The 22,029-nt window shown below is 42.7% G+C and overlaps 2 protein-coding genes across 3 annotated transcripts; both read right to left on the reverse strand.

Moving 5' to 3' along the window:
• Positions 1-2,624: 2,624 nt before the first annotated feature.
• ical1 (islet cell autoantigen 1-like) lies at positions 2,625-12,601 on the reverse strand. Of its 2 annotated transcripts, XM_069723300.1 has the most exons (15): positions 12,511-12,601; positions 11,211-11,246; positions 10,927-11,101; positions 9,592-9,664; positions 8,910-9,033; positions 8,578-8,776; positions 8,312-8,437; positions 7,828-7,926; positions 7,622-7,707; positions 6,873-6,910; positions 6,644-6,688; positions 6,310-6,528; positions 5,380-5,694; positions 5,166-5,261; positions 2,625-4,900 (listed from the first exon to the last, which is right to left on the reverse strand). In XM_069723300.1, exons 2-15 carry the CDS (start codon positions 11,216-11,218, stop codon positions 4,785-4,787), a joined length of 1,719 nt encoding a protein of 572 aa, XP_069579401.1. In that variant the 5' UTR covers positions 11,219-11,246; positions 12,511-12,601; the 3' UTR covers positions 2,625-4,784. The 2 variants fall into 2 exon arrangements, with proteins under 2 accessions (XP_069579401.1, XP_069579402.1); XM_069723301.1 differs by lacking the exon at positions 6,310-6,528.
• A 2,041-nt stretch (positions 12,602-14,642) lies between these two features.
• Positions 14,643-21,307, reverse strand: wdr12 (WD repeat domain 12). Its single transcript, XM_069723313.1, has 13 exons — positions 21,141-21,307; positions 20,844-20,938; positions 20,373-20,467; positions 20,163-20,269; positions 19,561-19,676; positions 18,415-18,569; positions 18,262-18,307; positions 18,077-18,165; positions 17,837-17,977; positions 16,376-16,481; positions 16,140-16,272; positions 14,982-15,054; positions 14,643-14,877 (listed from the first exon to the last, which is right to left on the reverse strand). The coding sequence occupies exons 1-13, from the start codon at positions 21,179-21,181 to the stop codon at positions 14,800-14,802; spliced, it is 1,275 nt and encodes a 424-aa protein (XP_069579414.1). The 5' UTR covers positions 21,182-21,307; the 3' UTR covers positions 14,643-14,799.
• Between the last annotated feature and the right edge of the window lie 722 nt (positions 21,308-22,029).

Here is a 22,029-nt window from a genome sequence, read left to right on the forward strand (position 1 = left end):
TTCATCGCTTTCTTCTACCTTCAGTGCTGGTTATGTTCCTGTTTTTTGGGGATGGGAAAAAAACAACAACAAAAACAAAAAAAACACGGACAGACTATTTTTTGATTTCATCGTATTATTATACCATGGCGCCTTTCCACGGACATATCTCTTTTTCTATATGTAGTTATTTCTCTTGATATAAAAAAAAATAAAAAAAATAAAATATGCCTTCCATAAACTGAAGAAAAAAAAAAAAAAAAAGAGGTCGTCTGTTTCCACGGCGACCGATTGATTGACCGCGGAGGCAAAACATTTTTTTGGTGCTGCCAGATTCTAACGTAGCAAAAAAACTTGAAGGGGGGGGGGAGGGTCTTGAAAGTTGGAAAAAAAAAAAAGAAAAAAAAAATGTGCCTAATATTTTCGACCGCTTTGTCCCCCCCCACCCTCTCACCCCTCCCCCAAATAAAACCTCGTAGATACACATGGATGGAAGGGGGCGGGGCCAGGCAGGAAACGGAACAAAACAAAAACCCGCCGGCCGGTGTGTATCTACCGGGGCAAAAAAACACAGGCCAGGGCTATAATGTAAGTCTGCTTGCCCCGCCCCCTTTTCTTCCCGAGCGCCAGCCTTTGCTCACAGCGCACCCCCCTCCCCCACCCTCATCTTCTTCCTCCTTTTCTTTCCCTCACAAGTCACTGTAAAAGCTGATTTTCCTTCTGTTTTGCTCAGCTTGTGTTGCTGTAAAAAAAAATAAAATAAAAAAGCTTCCAGAAGGGGGCGCCCCCCCGCCCGAGCACGGAGAGGTCTGCGGACGGAGTCGTTCACGTACAACCTGCCGCTTTTTACATCGTAATTGGATTGGGTTTTTTTCTTGGTTATTTTTCTCGATTACTACTTTTTTGGGTAATTTACAGGTCAAAGTTCAAACCTTAAAGGTGCCCTTGTTAATACTTTCTTAGTCTTAACTGTTTTTTGGGGTTTTTTTTTTCCTCCAATCGACAAAATCTCTAAATAAACCAGCTGGTGAATGTTATATGATTGTGTTTAAGCTGGTGGAGACCAAAGCGAGAGCAAAAAAAGAAATCGGACTTTAGTTAATCTACCGGACACGAACAGGACTCCAAATATTCTCATATAACTGCAAATGTGTTTCCACTGCCCCCTTGTGGCCCAAAATAACAACAAATGAATGCAGCTTTAAAATTGTGCAGATAATCAACAATCAGAGGAAAGTTGGAGAAAAAAAAAAAAACATCCTGCAGTGAGTGTGGTTGCAGATGTGATTTGCTAAAAGCCTGATCCGGTGCCAAGAACTTTGTGACATCACAACTGAGCCACACCCACTTTCAAGCTGGGATTTCAGAGCCTTCAAAATAATCAGAAAATAATATTTTAGTGGGGAAATTCAAGGGTCTTTTCTTACGTTTTACAAGCTTTTACCTTTAAACAAAAGTCCAGTTTTTAGTTAGGTTTTTTTGGGGGGAGGGGGGTGGCAAAAAATGTCGTGACGACTCCGGTTGTAGTTTCGCGGCCTCCCTCCGCGCTCCGGCTCGTCCTCCCGCGTTTCCCGTTACATGTCAACTACTACTCGATACCGTGCCTGCTGATAGGCGGGACAGGAATGTAAATACATAGAGGGCACACTGTGTTTGTATTAATGGGGGGGGGAGGGGGCTGACGACGATATGTATCTGAATGAGTCAACAAGTGTACTATTATTACCCTTACACCACCACCCCCACCCCCTCTCCCTCTCCCTCCTCCGCTCAGTACTGTGAATTACTACATGTCTCATTATTGTGAATAATAATGTATTTATTTATCAAGACAGGAGTGTAATTGGGTCTTTCGGAGAATCTTAAAAAAAATAAAAAATTTAAAAAATCCAGAGTAGATTAACATCATCCATCTCAGGTTTGTAGTGAATAGAGGATAACGAGAGATACATGCTAACTTCTCAGCGCACACACTTTAACAAGTCGACACTACTGATGAAAATAAATATATATAACAAAAAAACAACAACAACAAAAGAGCGCAAAAACAACCAAGAACAGCTGCTATCTACGGTTATGTAGCCCTCACGGCGGGAGATCCCGGAAGATTTCAAACCTGTAGCAGAGTCGAGACGTAGAGAAGCGTGGATGTCATTTTGTTCAGTGACCTGATTTTTTTTTTTTTTTTTTTTTTTTTGGGGGGGGGGGGGGAACGGCTAGTTGCTTAAAAAAAAAAAAAAAAAAAACCCAGTTTAAAAACGTTGACAGAAACAACAGAGTTCTGTTCCAAAATGCTGAAAAACAATCACACCTGCAGCGACAGCGTTCTCGCGCGGCGCTTTAAAAAAACAAACAAAAAAAACAACTCTCGTTTACAAACGACAACAACAAAAAATTCTTACACGTACAAATACAGATTTCTTCCCGATTCTTTTTTTGTTTTTCTTCTGTCTTTTTTTTCAAAGTGGATCAAAAACAGCATTTTGGAACGCAAGAAAAACTCGACACGGCGATTCGGCGTTTGCTTGTCCGGTTTTATTGGAAACAGAACTGCCAAGTTTTCATCTGTTGAAACCCCCTCCGAGTGAAATAAAAAGGCATAGTTGAAATACAGAAAGGTTTCTGTGATTGACTTGAGAAATACATTCTTTTTTTTTTTTTTTTTTTGAAGTGTTTAAATCAACAGTGTTAATAACAGGAAGTGATGGAAATGCTTTTACACCAAAGTTTCCCTTTCGTGGCTGCCGCAACTCGGGTGGAAACACAATGTAACCGTGGTTACCGTGTGGTGACGGATGTCGTTTCACCCCCTTCACGAAAAGCTGAGATACTCATGTGCAGCTTGTGCATATGAAAAAAAAAGAAAGTGTTTTTCTGAGTTCCTGGAATTCCCATGATGCACTCTGGTCCCCTTCGCTCCACTCCAGTGTGATTTTTGTTTTTTTCCCCCACAGGCACAAAAATAACAGAAGATTTTGGTTTCACTTAACGCATACAGTCTTCTCAACCTTCATTCTTTTTTTACATAAAATCTATTTTAGAAATGCGACTTCGCATCCTAAACATTCACAAATGTCAGTCTGTAAGTTGTTGTTTTTTTTATTTCCCAGTCAAAACACAAAAACAAACAAAAATCCATGTTGTTGATTATGTAACACGGCAACAATCCTCCAGTGTCCATTTGTTTCATTTCCCCATAAAATAAAATCCATCTGTGCAAATAAACACCGAGCTAAAAATAGACACGAAATATTTTTTTACAGTGTTACTTCGTCGTTATTATATAGCTTCTTTTCAATTTTTTTACAGTTATACGGCGCCACAAAGAACGTTTGTTTCTGCGAGCGGCGATCGAGATATAGTTCAAAAATAAATACATTTCGATGAGTCAGATTATTATTTGCAGAGTTGTAGAGACTTAAAAAGAATTACACCCAAAAAAACCAACAACAAAAAACATCCCAGTGTCCTGAAACATTTCCTTATTGCAAAATAAATCCTTCATGTTTTGTTTTTTTGGTTTCTTGGACGATTGTGAAATTACAACAACAGATGAGACTAAAGACGATTTCAAACATCCAGTTTGTTTTTTGTTTTTTTTCGGAAAATCTGGGATGAAGGTGGACGAGGCGAAGTACAATCGAGTGTTGGCGTCACGACGGCGACGCGAAGTTCCCCCGGGCGTCCCGGGGCGTCCCGTGTCGCGGCTACGAAACCCGATCGGTTCGCTCGGGAGAGGCGGAAATCTCTCGACCTACATTTGGACGCGAACGCGGCGATTTACGGGCGAGGACTTTATATTATTTTAAAAGCAGAGAAAAAGTACAGCTGCGAAGATCTTAAAGAAAAAAAAAACGATATAGAATCTTTTTTTTTTTTTTTTTTGGACCGCAATAAAAAGTCGTAACACCCCGAGCGGTAGCTAAAAATGCACTTTTCAGTTTTAGCGAAGGCTAGCTTAGCAGCTAACTTGCATGATACCGAGTTGATTATGACCTGCGTAGTTAGCCGTCTTTAAATGACTTTAGCTGCGTAGTTAGCCGTCTTTTTAATGTTTTAACTGCATAGTTAGCGGTCTTCTTATAACAAGCTGTGTAGTTAGCTATCTTTCTATAACTAGATGCGTCATTTTACGACTTTAGCTGCGTAGTTAGCCGTCTTCCGACAGCTTCAGAAGCACAACTATTTTTCTGTAACTTTAGCCGCGTAGTCCGTCTCTTCGTTTCCTGCCTTTCCGCGGCGTAGAGAGCATGAAGAGCTCTCGAACCGGGCGGCGGTGAGAGAAACACCAAAAAAAAAAAAAAAAAAAAAAAAAGGCCGAACGAAGCGAACCGACGGGACCGAAAGCACGACGATTTTGCCCGTCGGCTCCGTTTCTGCGCTCGCGGCGTATTTCAGAAAAAAGACGTCTTATCCGGAAAGACTTCGCTGACGTGGCTTCGCGACACGAGGCTCCTTGTTGCCGCTCAGCGACGCTTTCATCTCGCGTCGCGCGAAACTTCATCCTTTAAAACGTACCTTCGGCATCCGCGTGCGACTACGTTAAAAACAACCGTAAGCAGTAAATAGAAATATTCGTAATATCCGCGCACGTGGATAAAAAAAAACAAAAAACAAACGTCTCCGCCCGACAGAAGGGAGGAAACGCCAAAAAGCCCAAGTGAAGGTTTTGCCGAGTCGGCGGCTTCGCGGCCTTCGACGGCGCTGCGGTTTCCAGTGTAACACAAACAGAAGTGTGTATCTGTAACAGTAAACACACACACACACACACACACACACACACACACACACACACACACTTAACTTCAGGCGTTGAGCAGCTCGTCGGCGGAGCGTCCGATGGCGTCGGGGTTGGAGAGGGGGTCCAGGTCGGCGAACAGGTTGAACCAGGCCGACATGTCTTTGGATCCTCCTGAAGGAGCTGCGGACATCGCAACGAAAGGTTAAACTTGTCGTAAACATTTGATCGTTTCTATCAGTTCGTTACATCTCCACGATAGCGTCCTTTTTTTTTTTTTTTTTTAATGTTGGGTATTTTACAAAAATTCGATCAGCGTTTCCCCGACCGGACAAAATAGGTACGTACTCGTAGAACTGCAGTTACGTCTAGTAACTACTATCCATTTAGTTTCAATGTCACAGGTCCCCCCAAAAAAATAAAAAACAACACCGACACGGACTCGTACCTTTGGCTGCTGGACTCGGAGCCGGCTGAGCTGATTGGTTGGGACCAGGCGGAGGCTGAAGGGGCGGAGCTTGGAACATCGGTGGGGTTGCCCAGCCTAAAAAAAAAAAAAAAGCAGGGAAAAGAAAACAGAAGCAGTTACGCGTGCTTCTGGATCTCATCAGCCGGTGTGATGCAGGGACTTCGTCCCTCCAGCAGAGGGCGGTGTGGCCGACCTGTGGAGCTCAGGCTGTGATCCAGCAGCTGGGAGGGCAGGAAGCCGGTGGGGCTGGGAGGGTTGGAGGGCTCGCACGTTGCCGCCGCCGCCGCCGCCAACGCCTCGCCGCCTCCTCCTCCTCCTCCTCCTCCTCCCGCGGTCGCCGTGGCGACGCTGGGCGGGTCAAACATCCCGAACGCGTCCTGCCATTCTCTGCTGAACTCGTCGCTGGAGCCCGGACCGAGGAGGTCCTTGAGAAACGCCATGTCGCTGCGCTCGCCGTCGTCGTCTTCCTCCGGTCTCGGTCCGGTCCCAGAGGGAAGCGGAGGAGCGCCTGAGGGGGCAGGAGAGGAACAAAATGAGAGAAAGTTACAGGTTACTGCCCTCATATCAGACCTCATTTGAAAGTTCAAAATGCGTGCCGATTTCCTCCCAAAAATGTTTGATCACACGTTGAATCGCAAAACAGCTCTGCAAGCGCCAACAGCGGTCGAATGGTGCGAATTTGCCGACTCGGGAATAATTCGCTCCTTCGTTTGGTCTGAGCACGTCATAAAACTCCACAGGAGCCTTTAAAGCGAGCTTCTTTTTTTTTTTTTCCTTTTGAAAACTCAACCAGGCTTTTCCACATCTTGAATATTCACCCGTGACAGTAAAGTGACAGATTTAACAAACAAAACAAAAAAAGTTAAATATTGCACTTTAAAAGCAACGCTGGTTGGAACCACTTGGTTTTCCAGTCTTTACGCTAAGCTAACAAGCTACGCATTGTACAGACGTGAAGGGAAGAAGCGAATCTCAGAAGCCTGAAAGCAAAAAAGACAGAAAGCGAAGGGGACGAACTCCCTTCCAGCGAGCCAGGCAGACCGAGTCCACGTCCGAACGGGAAGAGGAAGTTGAAATAGAAGGTGGAGGAAGTAGAAGTAGACGATCGGCCCAGCCAGTTTACCGGCGGCGGGCGGCGGTGAGAGGCCGGACTGGAGGTTTCCGAAGCCCCACGGGTCCCTCTGGTCTCCGGCCAGTAGAGGAGGCGGGGCTCGATGCCGGAGCTGGCTATCTGCTGGGGGCGTGGCCCGCGGCAGGTCGAAGGCCCCGAGCATCAGGTCGTCGTCGTCGGAGCCCGCGGAGAGTCCTCGGAGGTCGTGCAGGGCCGGAGCGGTTCGGTGCGCTGAAGATCAAAAAGCCGTCCGGTGGTCCACGGTGAGCAGTAAAAAAAAAAAAAAAAAAACCTCCCAACGTACACATCTGTACTGTTTACACTACTGCCGGCGACACACACTTACCGATGTCACCGCTCTGGCTCCGCCCATCACTGCTGCAGGCGGGGTCTGGAAAGGAAAACAGAAATATCAAGTAAACCTGTAAATAATTTTTTTTTTTAGCAAATTTAAAAAAAAAAAAAAAAGCTGCTGCTTCTCAAATCTGGTTTAAAAAAATAAATTAAAAAAAATGGTAAAAAAAAAATATGTAACGGCATCTTTTGCGTTTCGGCCAGCAGGGGGCAGCACATACCTGCGTCGCACGGCTTGTCGTCATCCAGGGACACCAGGCTGTGGACAAGAGGGAGGAAAGGAAAAAACAAAATGAGAAAGCGCCTTATGTTGGCTGGTGAGACGCGGGTTTATTTTTATTTTTATTTTATTTCTACTTGTAGCGATGCGGTGGCCTCTATGGGGATTTGGAGCTGCTACACGGGTCGCTACTGACCGCCTACAGGTCACGCGCACACTTACTGGTTCGTCAACACGGGGACGACATCGCCGCCGCGTTTGATGAAGACGCAGCTGAGGTGGGGTGTGTGAGGAAAACAAAAGGATGACAATGAAAGCGTGTGTGTGTGTGTGTGTGTGTGTGTGTGTGTGTGTGTGTGTGTGTGTGTGTGTGTGTGTGTGTGTGCGTGTGTTAAGTAAGACACGGCAGCTGCTGTTTTCTTACCAAAAACGTCAAAGAAAAAAAAAGAAAAATCAACAGCCTCTTCTGATTGGCTGTTATAAACACAACAGCAAACCACCGAGGACCTCCGCCAAAATAAAACAACAGTGACCTCCGCGGCGGCTACGCGTATAAATAAAAGTCGGCGAATAAAAGCGCGACCGAATGTTGGCTGGCCTGAGAACGGAGACAGATGGTGTGTGTGTGTGTGTGTGTGTGTGTGTGTGTGTGTGTGTGTGTGTGTGTGTGTGTGTGTGTGTGTGTGTGTGTGTGTGTGTGTGTTATTAATTGATTTTTTTTTTTTTTTTATAGTTGTTTTTCCTCCTCACCTGTCCGTGTTGCTCTGCAGAGCCGTCTCCTTCTTGTCCTCCGCTTGTTGCGAGTCAGATATCTGCTCCAGCGGGTCCCGTAGGTCCTGTTGCCCAACACACACACACACACACACACACATACAACTTCATGCTTTAAAAAGAAGACACGCACCTTTCGTCGGCGGTTTTGAATTATTTCTCTTTTTCAAAGCCGGAGCGACAACCTTCAGCGTGTTGAACTGGTACGGTACGTGTCCCTGGAAGGCCTCGTGGATGCCCGACATGGCGTGGGCCGTCTTCTCCCAGAACTGCAGCAGAGTGGTCTGAAGAAACCGGACAAACAAAATACCGCCGTTCACTTTCTATACGGCACGACTTCTGTTACCGTCGACGACCGACCATGCTTCCTTCAACAACAACAACACCAAAAAAAACGACTCGACTCGGTCTGCGGCAACTAGTGCCAGCAGTAGTGGCTTGTAAGAGCTTCATTTAATGAATGAATAAACAAAATAAACAGATATCGCAAAAAAAAAAAAAAAAAAAAGGCTAAATATAAAATAGTCATAAACGTCAGCGCTGGTTTATTTGGTGGGATACGTGTTTGTCTTTATTCAGTCGACTTTAAAACACGTATCTAATGATACTACGCTTATTATCATTATTCATTTATTGTGATATTATATTGTATGTTAATTAAACGGGTACCTGGTATGTGCAGAGGGAGTGAGAGAGCATGTTGCAGCGGCTCGCTCCCAACATGTCCACCTTCTGACACACGTCGTTCTTCAGCTTGTCGAACTGGCCCTTCGTCCCCCTGACCTGGGCCTGGACCTGTACACACACACACACACACACACACACACACACACACACACACACACACACACACACACACACACACACACAAAGGACATGAGGTCAGTGAGGAAGTGAAGCCTCCGTCAGCCCTCCAGCAGAAAGGCGGCGCCGACCTTGCGGAACTTCTCCAGCTGCTTGTAGGTGTCCGGGTCCAGTTCCTGGGAGACGTCCTTCATCCAGAGCAGCGCTCCTCGGTACTCGGTGCGCGCCTTCTCCATGCGGCCGACCGTCAGCAGCGTGTCGGCGATGGCGCGCCGCCGGAACGTCTCCACCTCCTGGTGGAGGCGGTGCAGCGGCGGGCAGAGCGCCATCCTTTTCGGGGGGGGCAAAAAAAAAGAAGACGTTCAGACAAACCGGCAGCAGGTTGTAAGTGTGTGTGTGGGTTTTTTTTTTTTTTTTTTTTTTTTTTTTTAAATGTTAATTTCTGGATCCTCGCCTGGCGGACCTCTGCTTGGCCGAGGCGCACAGCGCCTTGCTGGTGGCGTCCATCATGTTGCCCGCCTTCGTGCGGTCGTGTTCGGACTGGAAGCGCAGGAAGAGGCCGAGCTCGTTCTCCTCCTGAGACAAACCTGGGGGGAAGGGGTGGGGAGTTTAAACAACGTAGGGGGAGAATTGACCTGACTTCTCAAGATATGGAAGCCGGTCTCAGACCTGGTGGACCCGTCTGGGATGGACAGGTTGAAAACACTGGAAGCTGATGATACGAGTAAGATGCAGTTTTGAAGTCCTATTAAATTGTAAAATAAATTGTAAAAAAACATTTTAAATTTAAAAAGGACATACTTGGCTTTTATTGAATCCTCCGTGCCCCCGAAAAACACGTGATTATCACTTTTTTTTTTTTTTTTTTTTCAGAAAATATGACCTGGATCATTAACAGCTGATTCTAAAATAAAAATAAAGTTTGAAAAAAAATAAAAATTAAAAAAATAAAATAAAATAAAGTTTGATTCTGAAAAAAAGTCCGAAAAAGTTTCTGTCATTACTGAAACAGCAGTGAGTTTTGTTCGGGACTATTTTCAGCAGCGGATTTATACACATAAAAATTTTATTTAAAAAAGGAACAAATACACGCATAACAGCTCAAATTGTTGTTGTTTTTTTTTATAGATACGAGTCGGACTCACGTGTGATCCGGTGCTGGTACTTCTCGATCACCTTCAGCAGCTCGGTGCACGTCGACTGGACCGAGCGGAAGAACTGCGAAAAGGAGACGAGCGGCGTGATTAGAAAGAATTCACCCGTGCGAATGTGGCATTGTTGTCATGACGATGGGAGAAAAAAAAACGTGTCAAAAATGTGGAAACTCGGAAATGTTTTTGCTCATTTTTGAATTTGACGCCAGCCAACCAAAAATAAAGCTGGGGGGGGGGGGGGGCACGTTTACAACGTTCTGTTTTTTTCAACACCTCTTCTTTTAACAACACTCTGCAAACAGTCCAGAAATGAAGAGACCAGTTGCTGGAGTTTCGAAAGGGAAACGTGGCCCCATTCTTGCCCCATGTCGGATTTCAGATGCTCCTCCCGCCCCGAAGCGTTTACAGAGTGTTGTTTAAACGCGCCCTTGTCCCAACTTTCTTTTGGAAAACACCCCGTCCCTCCCCGTCCCTCCCCTTGCCCAGTGTCTCGCATTTCAGAAAATGAATAAGAATTTTTCTATACCGACTGCAAACCACGAGACATTTAGTATGATGTGTAAACTCTATACACATAAAGTAATAAAAAGGAATAAAAACGGGATTTTTATTTTTTTTTCCTCGACTTGCCATTTTTTTCTGAAATCGCACAATTTCAGTGCAAAAAAAACCAAACTGAAAACGAAACAAGATAAACAAACATTTTTGATAACGACAACCACGAAAAGGACAAATATTGGTGGCCTTCAACCTGAACCTGCAGCCCCCTCTCAGACTTCAGACGGTAAGAAAGCCCGAGTTACTCATTAACTGTAGAATAAACAGCCGGCGGGCTTCAGTCCGTCGGCCGACACCTGTCGCCTGCCGTGTTTGGAAAAAATAAATACAAATAAAACCCTCACGTCGACGTGACCTGATGATACGAGTAAGATGGAATTATGTCCGGCTGGTCGAGTTATTATTTAATGTCGTTTCTTTTGTTGTGTTTTTTTTTTTTCTTTTTCTTCTTCTGTTTTGTATTCTTAAAGTTTTGTCTTGTTAAGTTGTAAAGTCCCAAAAAAAAAATTCTAATTAAATAAATATCACAATAAAAATCCTGCTCTGAATTTAGTCTTTGTTGGATCGTTGGAAATGTGGCGAGTTCTGTTTCTGTCTCCGGGGACGACGAGGACGCCCGATCTTTATTCTGGAGCGAACAAAAAGTCTCAGTGTGTGTGTGTGTGTGTGTGTGTGTGTGTGTGTGTGTGTGGACGTGCTAGAGTTTCAACTGACACACACACACACACACACACACACACACACACACACACACACACACACCCTCACCTCCAGCTTGGCATCCAGGTCGGCGTCCGACGCCACCACGTACTCGTCCTCCTTCTTGCCCGTGGCCTTGATGAGGACCTGCTTGGTCTTCCAGAACTTCTTCTGCATGCGCGCCATCACCGAGCTGTCCTCGCCGAGCAGGGCCCGGCCCCCGCTCAGCATGTCGCCTGCAAACCTGGGAGGGGGGTGGAGGGGGGGGGGGGCACATTTATATAAACATATGTGCCATAATGGTAGTGGATTGGATCTGACAGTTATGGTGAAGAATAAGCTTCGACACGTACCCGTCCATTAGAGGATGCCGGCCCTTTTTTTCTGCTCTACAAAAACAAAGCAAAAATAGATTTGAGTTGAAAAAAGAGATCTAAAAGCCTTTAATCAGTCACGGCTGTTCAATCACAGGAAAAACTCTTTCAGCCTCTGAAGGCCGTCATCAGGGCAGCTCCAAATAAGGCTGTTCCTTATACGTGTTGGTCAGTGGTCACATGACCCGTATGGACCAATCAACCGTCACAAGGGACGAGGGAAAAGACACATGATGGGGAAAAAACATTATGTCCAGATTGTAAATAATGAATCAAAAATCTCTTCATAGTTTAACATGCATTTAAACATTAAGTGGCGAGTAACATTTAAACCGACCCAGTTGTCCAAAGAGAAAAAAAAAAAAAAAAAGAATAAAATGGAGACAAGTCAAATTGGGGGCTTAAATTAAATCATATTCAGACAAAAACAGGTTTTGTTTTGTTTTTAAGTGCATTCCAGGATTTAGCACGTTGACATTTATGTATATAAAATTTGGTTGTGATTATTATGTTGTTCGCAAGAAATTCAATTTGTTCGTGCTTCAAAGTTAATCCTAGTCGAAACACCCTCACGGCGAAATTGGAAGTCAGACTGACTGCTTAGTAAACAAAACAAACAAACAAACATCAACTCACAACCTGTAACTGTACCGACTGCTCGTATTGTTATTGACTCCTCTTATTGTTATTGTGTTGTTCCCTTAGTGGATTGTCTTTTTGTGTTGCAATTAATACAAAAAATTTGATAAATTAAAAAAATTAAAAAAAAAGTGAATCCTCGTTGTACACATTCAAAAGGACAATAAATCTACATTTACGGATTTGCATTTTAACTAATCATGCAGGGGATCTCCGTCATATTTGGATCGGTTCAACAACAACAAAAAAAAATAATAATAATTACAAAATAAATAAACCACATTAATCTAATAACGGTGATCAGAGACCTGCGACTTTCACCGGAGACCGGAGAGTCAGCTGGCTGCCGGAGCAGGTGTTCAATTACAGGTAAAACGGTTAGCCCCCCAAAAAATAAAGTGTCATTCGGTCATTTATCAGCACGGAGGAGACATTTATGACGCGGTGAACATAAATAAATAAACGTGTCAAGAGAAAACGAAGAAAAAGCGTTAAGGAAAAGAAAAGAAAGGAGCTTGTTACCTAGCAGCAGTTCAGCTAGTAGCTCGAGCGGTGCGTCTCGAGAGCGTTTCACCGGCACGCGGCAGTTTAACGAGTCTGTTTTTTAATGTAATAGTCGTGTTTAATGAAGTGAATGTACCTTTTGTGTTGCTTTCAGCTTCCTCCAGCATCTATGCAGCGCGGCTCGGCTCGGCTAGCCTGCTCTCCCGATGACCGTCATCGTCTGAGTCAGAGGAAACAGGATATGTTAAAAAAAAAAAAAACACACGCAGCGCCGCGCGGGGCGCTCGAGGGCCGCTTTGCTTTGTCCACGTCATCGTCAAAGATCGTCTATTGTTACGAACCCTCCCCCCCCGCTCACGGCAAATAAAACCTGCCTTGTCCACTGGCATTGCAAAATGGACGTCGTCTGACCTAAAAAAAAAAAAAAAAAAAAAAAAACATTTGAAATTAAGCCTCAATGTTGCTCAACGTGTGTTTCTGAGAAAGAAAAAAAAAAAAAATCGGACCCTCATAAAGTTGACCATTACATATCTATAAAATGTCGATGTGTAACTCTAGAAGTCAGTATAGTTCGCATCAAATACCGCCATATTTCTACAACCTGACTCTCCTGAGATGAGTGGCTCCCTTTGGAGCTTAATTTCCATATTGTGAAGAAATAAGTGTGGATGGTTGTTGTTGTTTTTTTCTCAATAAACAAATGTAAACTCTTAAAAATCATTCCGAGTGAGACCTCTCTTCTTTTGCCAACCTCTGTGGTCAAACCAGTTGGAGGAGGAAAGAAGTCTTCAGCGTTTGTCTTTTTCTGGGCAAGAACCATGAGGAAGTCGATGACCTCGTTCAACTGCAGATTGTAAAATGCACAATGGGTATAGTCATAATAAACATTAAAAAATATATATATTAAGTTGGAATAATGACAAGTATTATGGATTCCCTGAGTTGTAATTCAAGGTTTACTGTATGAAAAAAATTGAAGCAAATGTCCCATAATGTCAGAATTAAAATGATTACTTTAGATATTTGTCTGATTTTATCTAATAAGATTGTGGTTTTGTATTTAAATCATTTTAAAAATGCAGTATGGGACATGTAAGAGACCTCAGCAACACAATTAGTATTTTCTTATTAATGTGGTGTTCTTTATCAATAAATTATCATCAGTTCTCCGCGTCATGGATTCCGCAATGTTTTTACGAGGACGGCGAATGAGGCATTAACGGACCGCACATTTAAACCCGACTTGACCGGGGTCACCGGGCCCAAAGTCTGCAGCATCCGTCTGATCCGTAAGGTAGGTCAGCTCCGTTGGATTCACCATCACCTGCAGCCTCGGCAAAAAGCGCCGATTCACCAGACTTCCGGGAAGTTACATAACGTCACCTCTTTTTTTTCTTCTTTTTTTTTGGGCTGCAGAGCCTCTTTTCCTCTCAAGAACAAAGAGAGAAGCTCCATCCTTGTGTTTAAAAGCCCTCGAAGAAGCAAGTTAAGAAATGTTAGATTGGATTTGGTATTTGCTGCATTTGTTTTTTTGCATTACTGTTTTTGAGACTTCCTTTCACGTATAAAAAAAAAAAAAATCCCATCATCCATCTGTTAACCTTCAACTGCAACAAATAAATTGTTGTAAAACGGCTTCTGGATCAGATGTTCACTGATTAATAACTAAAAGCTCCTAACATGAACCTGCAGGATTTTGTTGTTTTTTATACCGTCCTCTCCTGACACGTGATTGGCCAATCGGGCTTAAGCAGGCGTTCCTAATAAAAGTGTGCGGCTCAAATCCAAAAGGCAAAATTGGGAAGACCGAGTTGTGACATCACACGCTGCTTGCATCACCATTGGAAAGACACACTTCCAGAAAAAAAAAATAAAAAATAAATATTGAATCATAATTTTAACAAAAAGAATGAATAAGTGTGTGTATATATATCAATATTATATTTCATTATATTTTAGCAAATTAGCAAACCAGGAAAGGCTTTAACATAAGTAAATCCAATGTATACAATTTGACGTGAAATACAAATAATCTTTTTTTTTTTTTTTCAAATGACATTTAATATGACTCCAATTTTGCTATGAACTCTGGGTAAATTCCTTTTTGGCTAAAGTCTGCAGAAATGCCACCTGCGTTCACACCATTTCTTTTTTTTACTTTAAATACTAAATATAATAGTATGGATATTATATGGAGTCCACTTATGAAACCACCATTGAAACATCATGGATATTTAATTGTGTGGGACAAAGTTCGAAGAGACGACATTTAGGAGACTAAATTAATTTATACTTTGTTCAGGTTTTACAGGGAAACGAAGACGAGCTGTAAGAAAAATATGTGTGAAAACTGAAAGGGGGTGGGGGGTTTAAAAATAACCAGGAGATGAGTCCAAAAAACGGTTGCGTCTCTGTCTTGTGTCCTCTACGCCCCCGCGTCCGTCTGACAGGCCGAGTATCTGTAGGTGTACAGCTTGTTATCCGCGCCTCCGCTCAACATCAGCTGGAAACAGGAGAAAAAAAAAAAAAAAAAACACGACAGGTTACACATTTATTTTGTGTATGTGGTGTTTTGTTTGTTTGTTTGTTTGTTTGTTTGTGTCGTACCCCGCTTTCCGTCCAGTCCACGCAAAACACTTTGTCCTCGTGGGCCGCCAGGTCGTACAGAGGAGCCTTACAGCTGGCGAGACGACACACAAACAATCACGTGTTCAATTTTGAGTTTGAATAAATCATCCTGTTTTATTTTGAAAGAGACAGGAAGCTCGCTGCGGATCAGCAAAAAAAAAGAAAAAAAGAAAGATGTCCAAGTTTTTTGTTTTTTTTGCACGAGTTACTGAAAAATAACGTTTCAAATTGGGTTTTTTTTTAATGCAAAACAAAAATAAATTAAAAAATAAATAAATAAAAAAGCTTGTTTCTGTCCTAAATAAAGGACGTAAGTGTTGCGATTAAAAAAAAAATGTTTGTGAGTTTGTTTTTTTCAAGTTGGCCCTCAAAACCTGGTCGCCACAAGAGGGCGCTTTACAATAACTGACCTCTGGCCAAATCCATCCTATATCATTTTATTTTATTTTTATCTTATTCTATTGTATTTGTGTATACTGCGCATTTTGAATTTTTTTTTTTAAATATTTATCCTTTTACTACCTACTATCTATCTATCTATCTATCTATTTTCAGCTTTGACGTTCTCAGATGATCCAAGAACGCTTTAATGTTTGATTAAAAACTGGAATATTTTCTTCCATCGTTTAGTTTAACTGGGGGGGGGGACTCTTAACGACCAAATAAGGAGATGATGAATCTGACATCAGCTGGTGGTCTGACCTGCCTCTTACTGCCTTGCTCTGACACACAGGGACTTAATTGCATCCCGGTAACCATGGTGACAATCTGGGCACATGCAGGCACATGCTCCTGTCTGTATGGACTTAATTGCATCACTGTGATTTATTTACTCTCTAGAGCACTAAATGAAAAAAAATAGTCCCCAAAAAATGAACATACGAGTAATATTTTTAGAAAATTTGTGACTTTACTGCGTTTAATTTTATTTTTTTTTTAAACTAGAAGTGATGCGTCTTTGATATATAGATATAAAAATAATATTAAAAAATGATAATAATAATTTTAAATTTTTAAAAAAATGCACAGTATATACAAATAAAATACAATAAGATAAAAAAAATTACGTTAAATTAAAAACAGTGCAACGGTGTGGGATGGATTTGTAGGAACCAACGACTATTTTTTTCCACCGACCTTCTGGTGTCCCAGAGCTTGACCAGGTTGTCAAGGGAACCGGAGACCAGCTGGTGCTCATGCGCAGGCGCCCACTTAACGGCGGTGACCCAGCCAGTGTGGGAGGTCAGCGACAGCAGCACCAGAGACCCGTCTGAGGAGGAGGAGGAGGAGGAAGAGGGCGGACTCATGAATGAAGACCAGAAAATAAAAACCTGACATACACGTAGGTGGATCCGTGGACGGCTCGCTGGTACCTTTGGATCGAGGGTCCCACAGTCGGACGTGTCGGTCGGTGCTGCCCGTGGCCAGCCGTCGACACGAAGGCGAGTAGGAAACGCAGTTGAACACTTTACTGCCCGTCTGTGAAAGAAAATAAAACAATTTGGTTTTTTTTTATGTGAAATGCCAGAAAAACAGGGTCAACAGTAACCGTGAGAAAATCGTGCTCTCAATTCAAAGCCTTTATACGATCTCAAAATAAATAAGCCTGAGTGAAAGACAATAAATAAATATATATATGTGTAATAAGAAACTAAAGCTGATTTTTTTTTATTTTTATGTTCAGTGACTCATTATTTTTTTTAAATTTCATTGATACGACTAATCTGAAATTTACACAGTTTCCTTAATTAATGTCAATATTTATATAATTTGTTAATATTTTTAGTATATCTTATATCCATAGTTTTTCTTTCCTGTTGTTGGAGGTTTTACTTTCTGTTAAAAGGGAGTTTTTCCTTCCTGCTGTTGGGAGGTTTTACTTCCTGTTAAAAGGGAGTTTTTCTTTCCTGCTGTTGGAGGTTTTACTTTCTGTTAAAAGGGAGTTTTTCCTTCCTGCTGTTGGAGTTTTTACTTTCTGTTAAAAGGGAGTTTTTCCTTCCTGCTGTTGGAGGTTTTACTTTGTTAAAAGGGAGTTTTTCTTTCCTGCTGTTGGAGGTTTTACTTCCTGTTAAAAGGGAGTTTTTCCTTCCTGCTGTTGGAGGTTTTACTTTCTGTTAAAAGTTTTTCCTTCCTGCTGTTGGAGGTTTTACTTTGTTAAAAGGGAGTTTTTCCTTCCTGCTGTTGTAGGTTCCTGCTGTTGGAGGTTTTACTTTCTGTTAAAAGGGAGTTTTTCCTTCCTGCTGTTGGAGGTTTTACTTTCTGTTAAAAGGGAGTTTTTCCTTCCTGCTGTTGGAGGTTTTACTTTGTTAAAAGGGAGTTTTTCTTTCCTGCTGTTGGAGGTTTTACTTCCTGTTAAAAGGGAGTTTTTCCTTCCTGCTGTTGGAGGTTTTACTTCCTGTTAAAAGGGAGTTTTTCCTTCCTGCTGTTGGAGGTTTTACTTCCTGTTAAAAGGGAGTTTTTCCTTCCTGCTGTTGGAGGTTTTACTTCCTGTTAAAAGGGAGTTTTTCCTTCCTGCTGTTGGAGGTTTTACTTTCTGTTAAAAGGGAGTTTTTCCTTCCTGCTGTTGTAGGTTTTACTTTCTGTTAAAAGGGAGTTTTTCCTTCCTGCTGTTGGAGATTTTTCTTCCTGTTAAAGAAGAGTTTTTTCCTCCCAGCTGCTCACGTGTGAATTCTTGAATCATTTCTTTCCTCTTTATAATGTTATAAAGTTCTGTTTTAAAGGACTTTACTGTGTCGAGTGCCCTAAAAAAATGACCCTGTTTTGTGATTTGGCGCCATATAAATAAAACAGAATGAAATTACTGCAAAAACCATGTAGCTGCTGTGTTCCTTTACCAGCGTCGTCTTCATCGTTCCCGTCTCGACGTCCCACAAGCGGATGGTGTGGTCCCAGGACGCGCTGCAAACTTCCTCGCTGTCGCACCACAGGACGGAGGACACGGCCTCGTTGTGTCCGGACAACGTCATCAAGGGAGTCTGAGACGGCAACAGAGATCGCAGGGTTATAAAAAGAAAAAAAAGGTGATCATCTTCAGGTTGGTGATACTCTGTTGTTGTTGTTGTTTTTGAACTCACCCTGGTCAGACCGAGCTGCTGCGTCTTCTGTTTCTTCCTTGGTCTGTCGGCGGCGACCTCCTCCACCTCGTCCGCCTCGTCCGTGGGTACTGACGGAAAACACGCAGTAGCCGCATGAACGCGTGCTTTTTTTTATATATATATATATATATATATCCGATAATGAGACCTTTTGGGGCACCTACCTGCTGACCAGATCTTCAACATTTTGTCCCAGGAACCACTGCAGAACTAAAAAAAAAAAAAAAAAAAAAAGGGGAAGCAACCTTGAGACGTGAATTCAAGCCCTTTTTATTTTATTTTTAATATATTTTCCAACCACTGGGTTTTTTTTCTACCTTCGAGCCGGTGGGGTCTGTGGAGACGGTGTCGACGCTCCCCGTGTGTCCCCGGCAGCAGTGTCTGGCCTTCACCTCGTTCCTCTCGGAGTTCCACTCCCACAGCAGCACCGATTGGTCCATAGAGGCAGTGAGGAGCAGAGAGGTGAGGCCGTCTGCAACATCCACACACACACGAGATTTAACGAAAAAGATTGTGATTATTATTATTTCCTCTCACTCTTTCGCACTCTCATATGTTGGGAGTTTTTCCTTCCTGCTGTTGGAGGTTCTACTTCCTGTTAAAAGTGAGTTTTTCCTTCCAGCTGTTGGAGGTCTTACTTCCTGTTAAAAGTGAGTTTTTCCTTCCTGCTGTTGGAGGTTTCACTTCCTGTTAAAAGTGAGTTTTCCCTTCCAGCTGTTGGAGGTCTTACTTCCTGTTAAAAGTGAGTTTTTCCTTCCAACTGTTGGAGGTTCTACTTCCTTTTAAAAGTGAGTTTTTCCTTCCTACTGTTGGAGGTTTTCCTTCCTGCTGTTGGAGGTTTTACTTCCTGTTTAAAGAGAGTTTTTCCTTCCTGTTAAAAGGTAGTTTTTCCTTCCTGCTGTTGGAGGTTTTACTTCCTGTTAAAAGGGAGTTTTTACTTTCTACTGTTGGAGGTTCTACTTCCTGTTAAAAGTGAGTTTTTCCTTCCAGCTGTTGGAGGTCTTACTTCCTGTTAAAAGAGAGTTTTTCACTTCCTGTTAAAAGTGAGTTTTCCCTTCCAGCTGTTGGAGGTTTTACTTCCTGTTAAAAGGGAGTTTTTACTTTCTACTGTTGGAGGTTCTACTTCCTGTTAAAAGTGAGTTTTTCCTTCCAGCTGTTGGAGGTCTTACTTCCTGTTAAAAGAGAGTTTTTACTTTCTACTGTTGGAGGTTTTACTTCCTGTTAAAGAGAGTTTTTCCTTGCTACTGTTGGAGGTTTTTCTCTCTTAAAGAGGAGTTTTTTTTCCCTCCTAGCTTTATGTGGGAATTGTTGGGTTTCTCTGTATAAATGCTGTAAAGTTCCGCTGTAAGGACTTTAAATGTGTTAAGTGCCATGAAATAACCTCTGTTGTGATTTGGCGCTATATAGATAAAACTGAATTTAATTCTTAAAAAAATCTTGTTTGCCGTTTGTGTCCCGCTCACCTCTCTTCACCCAGGCCACGTCTTTGACCACATCTGTGTGTCCGGCCACCGTCATCACCACTTTGCCCTCCGCCGACCAAATCCGGGCCGTCTTGTCGTACGACCCCGTGAGGATCCTGCAGAAAAATAAATAAATATTGACATCTCTATTTTCAGGGAAGTGTTCAGGGGTTCCTGTCGTATTAAAGCTATCAATAAAGTAATTTAGCTACTCATAATAAGTAAATGACAAGAAATACCAGTGGATTCGTCCATCAGAGAGCATCAGCAGGGTTGTTTATATTTAGCTGCGGGACTTCCTGCTTTCTTTATGATAAATGTTTGATTGTGTTACACGTCGGTGTAAAAGAAAAAAATGACGAAAGGAATGAGCGAAGAAAAAAGAACAGAAAAGGAAAAAGAGAGAACTGATGAATGTACGTGAATCTCAGCCGGATCAAGAAAACCACTATTTCCCTCACTTGGATGGTTTGTTCAGTGTTGCTATGATGACAAAACGGACATGAAAACGCAACACCAGCCAGAAAACTACAAACTCCGGTGACCGAATTTGCTCCTCGTGCAGCTCGTGAACCGAGCGTCCGACATCGGCTGCGTCTCACCACTCGGCGTCGGCGTCCACCGAGCTGATCCAGTCGTCGTGCATCATGCACTCCTGCGGCTCCGGTGCCGTGATCCGCTCCACGTACTCGATCTCCACCACTTCTTCCTGAAACGCACACACACGGGCAACGTTTGCACTCAATAAGTCCGGTTCCTTTCATCCGTCGGCCCCGTTTAGAAGTCGGCACGTTTTCCCGGTCGGACCGTACCGTTGATATTCCCTCCGTGTCCATGTGGGCGGACAGCGACGACCGCAGGAACTGACCCCGGACCAGGAAGTCGAAATCCACTTTGCCGTGAGATGCTGTGAAAACAAAAGAAGGTATGTACATGCCTATTCATGTTTTATATGTCTAATTATTTCACTAACTATCTATAACTGGATTTGGACTCCCTGCTGAATTCTTTTCTGTTCCCAAAAACACCAAATTTGATGCTCGAGTGAAATCACAACTGTTTGTCCTTCACCATCAACACTGTCTGTTTAATTTGATTTGATTTGTATATACTGTGCATTTTTTTTTTTTTTTTTATACTTTTTACTACCTCTATTTTTATTCTGTAATTTTTATGGCTTTTATATATATTTATTTTATTTTATTTTTACAGCCTAGATGCAAAATGGATTCTCAGTTTTAATTGAAAGTAGAAAGTATGAACAAAAATCACGTGACTTTTACCATGTTTAGCCTCCAGCAGCTTGTTGATGACGCCGCTGAGGTCCTGCACTTCGGACGCTGCTGGGATGGAGAACGGGACGTCATCTACGACGTACCTGCACACAAAAAAAAACAAAAAAACACACGCAAAACACGTCTTTAACAGATTAAATTAGTCCGTATAACTCGCGAGGGGGCACGTGAAGAAAGTACTACGTCATTACGTTGAAATTGTTAGCATTAGCTAGCTCCAAAAAAAAAAAAAAAAAAAAAGTCGTTTTATAGTTCAGTTATATCCCAGAAAAATAAACCGCTTACTTCTTGTTCTCCGTGAAGAACCGCGCCTGTAACTGCGACATTTCCTCAGCTGTGTGCGTGTTTCTCTTCCCAACCGCGGGCTTTCAGGGAACCTCAATAGAAAGCTGCCCGGCTGCTCCTCTTCATAACAGCTCTCGTGCGAGCCCGCGCCACGTGGTTCACGAGGGAAGCCGCTCGAGTCGCTCGCGCGGCTCGGTGCTCGACTCGTGACGCCTGTGTCGCCACGCCCCCTTTTTTCTGGGGCGAACCACGGCGACGGAGAGTCGGCGGAAGTTGAGACTTTTCCTCCAAACTTCTGCTTTAAACCAACCGGTTTAACCCAGCTTTTTTTATTTTATTTTATTTTTTTATTTTTTTTGGGGGGGGAGGGATTTTTACATTAACATGACTTTTTCTTTGTGAAAATGTATTAATAATAAAAATTTACGGCACACAGTAAAAACAATGTCCATAATGTGGAGTGTCCCATAACGTGAATTACAAGAACCCAAACCAAGAAGGCTTTTGGTTCACACTTCAGCTTCTACGACAAGACGAGAGAAGTTAAGAAAAGAAAAGAAAACATCATACCAGGACAAGAAATCCAGATATTTATCAAAAGTCTTAAAATCTTAATTTTTGGTACATTCAAACAATAAATGCCAAATAACATTTAAAAAGATGCGATCCGAGCCGCCAGAAGAACACCGCAAGAACTCCGGGCTTCGGAGAGGAGATCACTTTATACAGGTATTACACCTGTGGAAGAAGAAGAAAAAATAAAAAAACACATCTTCAACGGCGACAGATTTACAAAGATCTCGGATCTACACATTAAAAGTTGCGCAATACCTCCGTTCGCATGTAAAAACTCCTTTTCTGTTTCTCTAGGGACAATTTCTAAATGTTA

This window comes from Brachyistius frenatus, unplaced genomic scaffold, assembly GCF_029030835.1.
Source record: "Brachyistius frenatus isolate BFR_SWC_R1_liver_20210118 unplaced genomic scaffold, ASM2903083v1 Contig_323, whole genome shotgun sequence".
In the NCBI taxonomy this organism is placed as follows: Eukaryota; Metazoa; Chordata; class Actinopteri; family Embiotocidae; genus Brachyistius; species Brachyistius frenatus.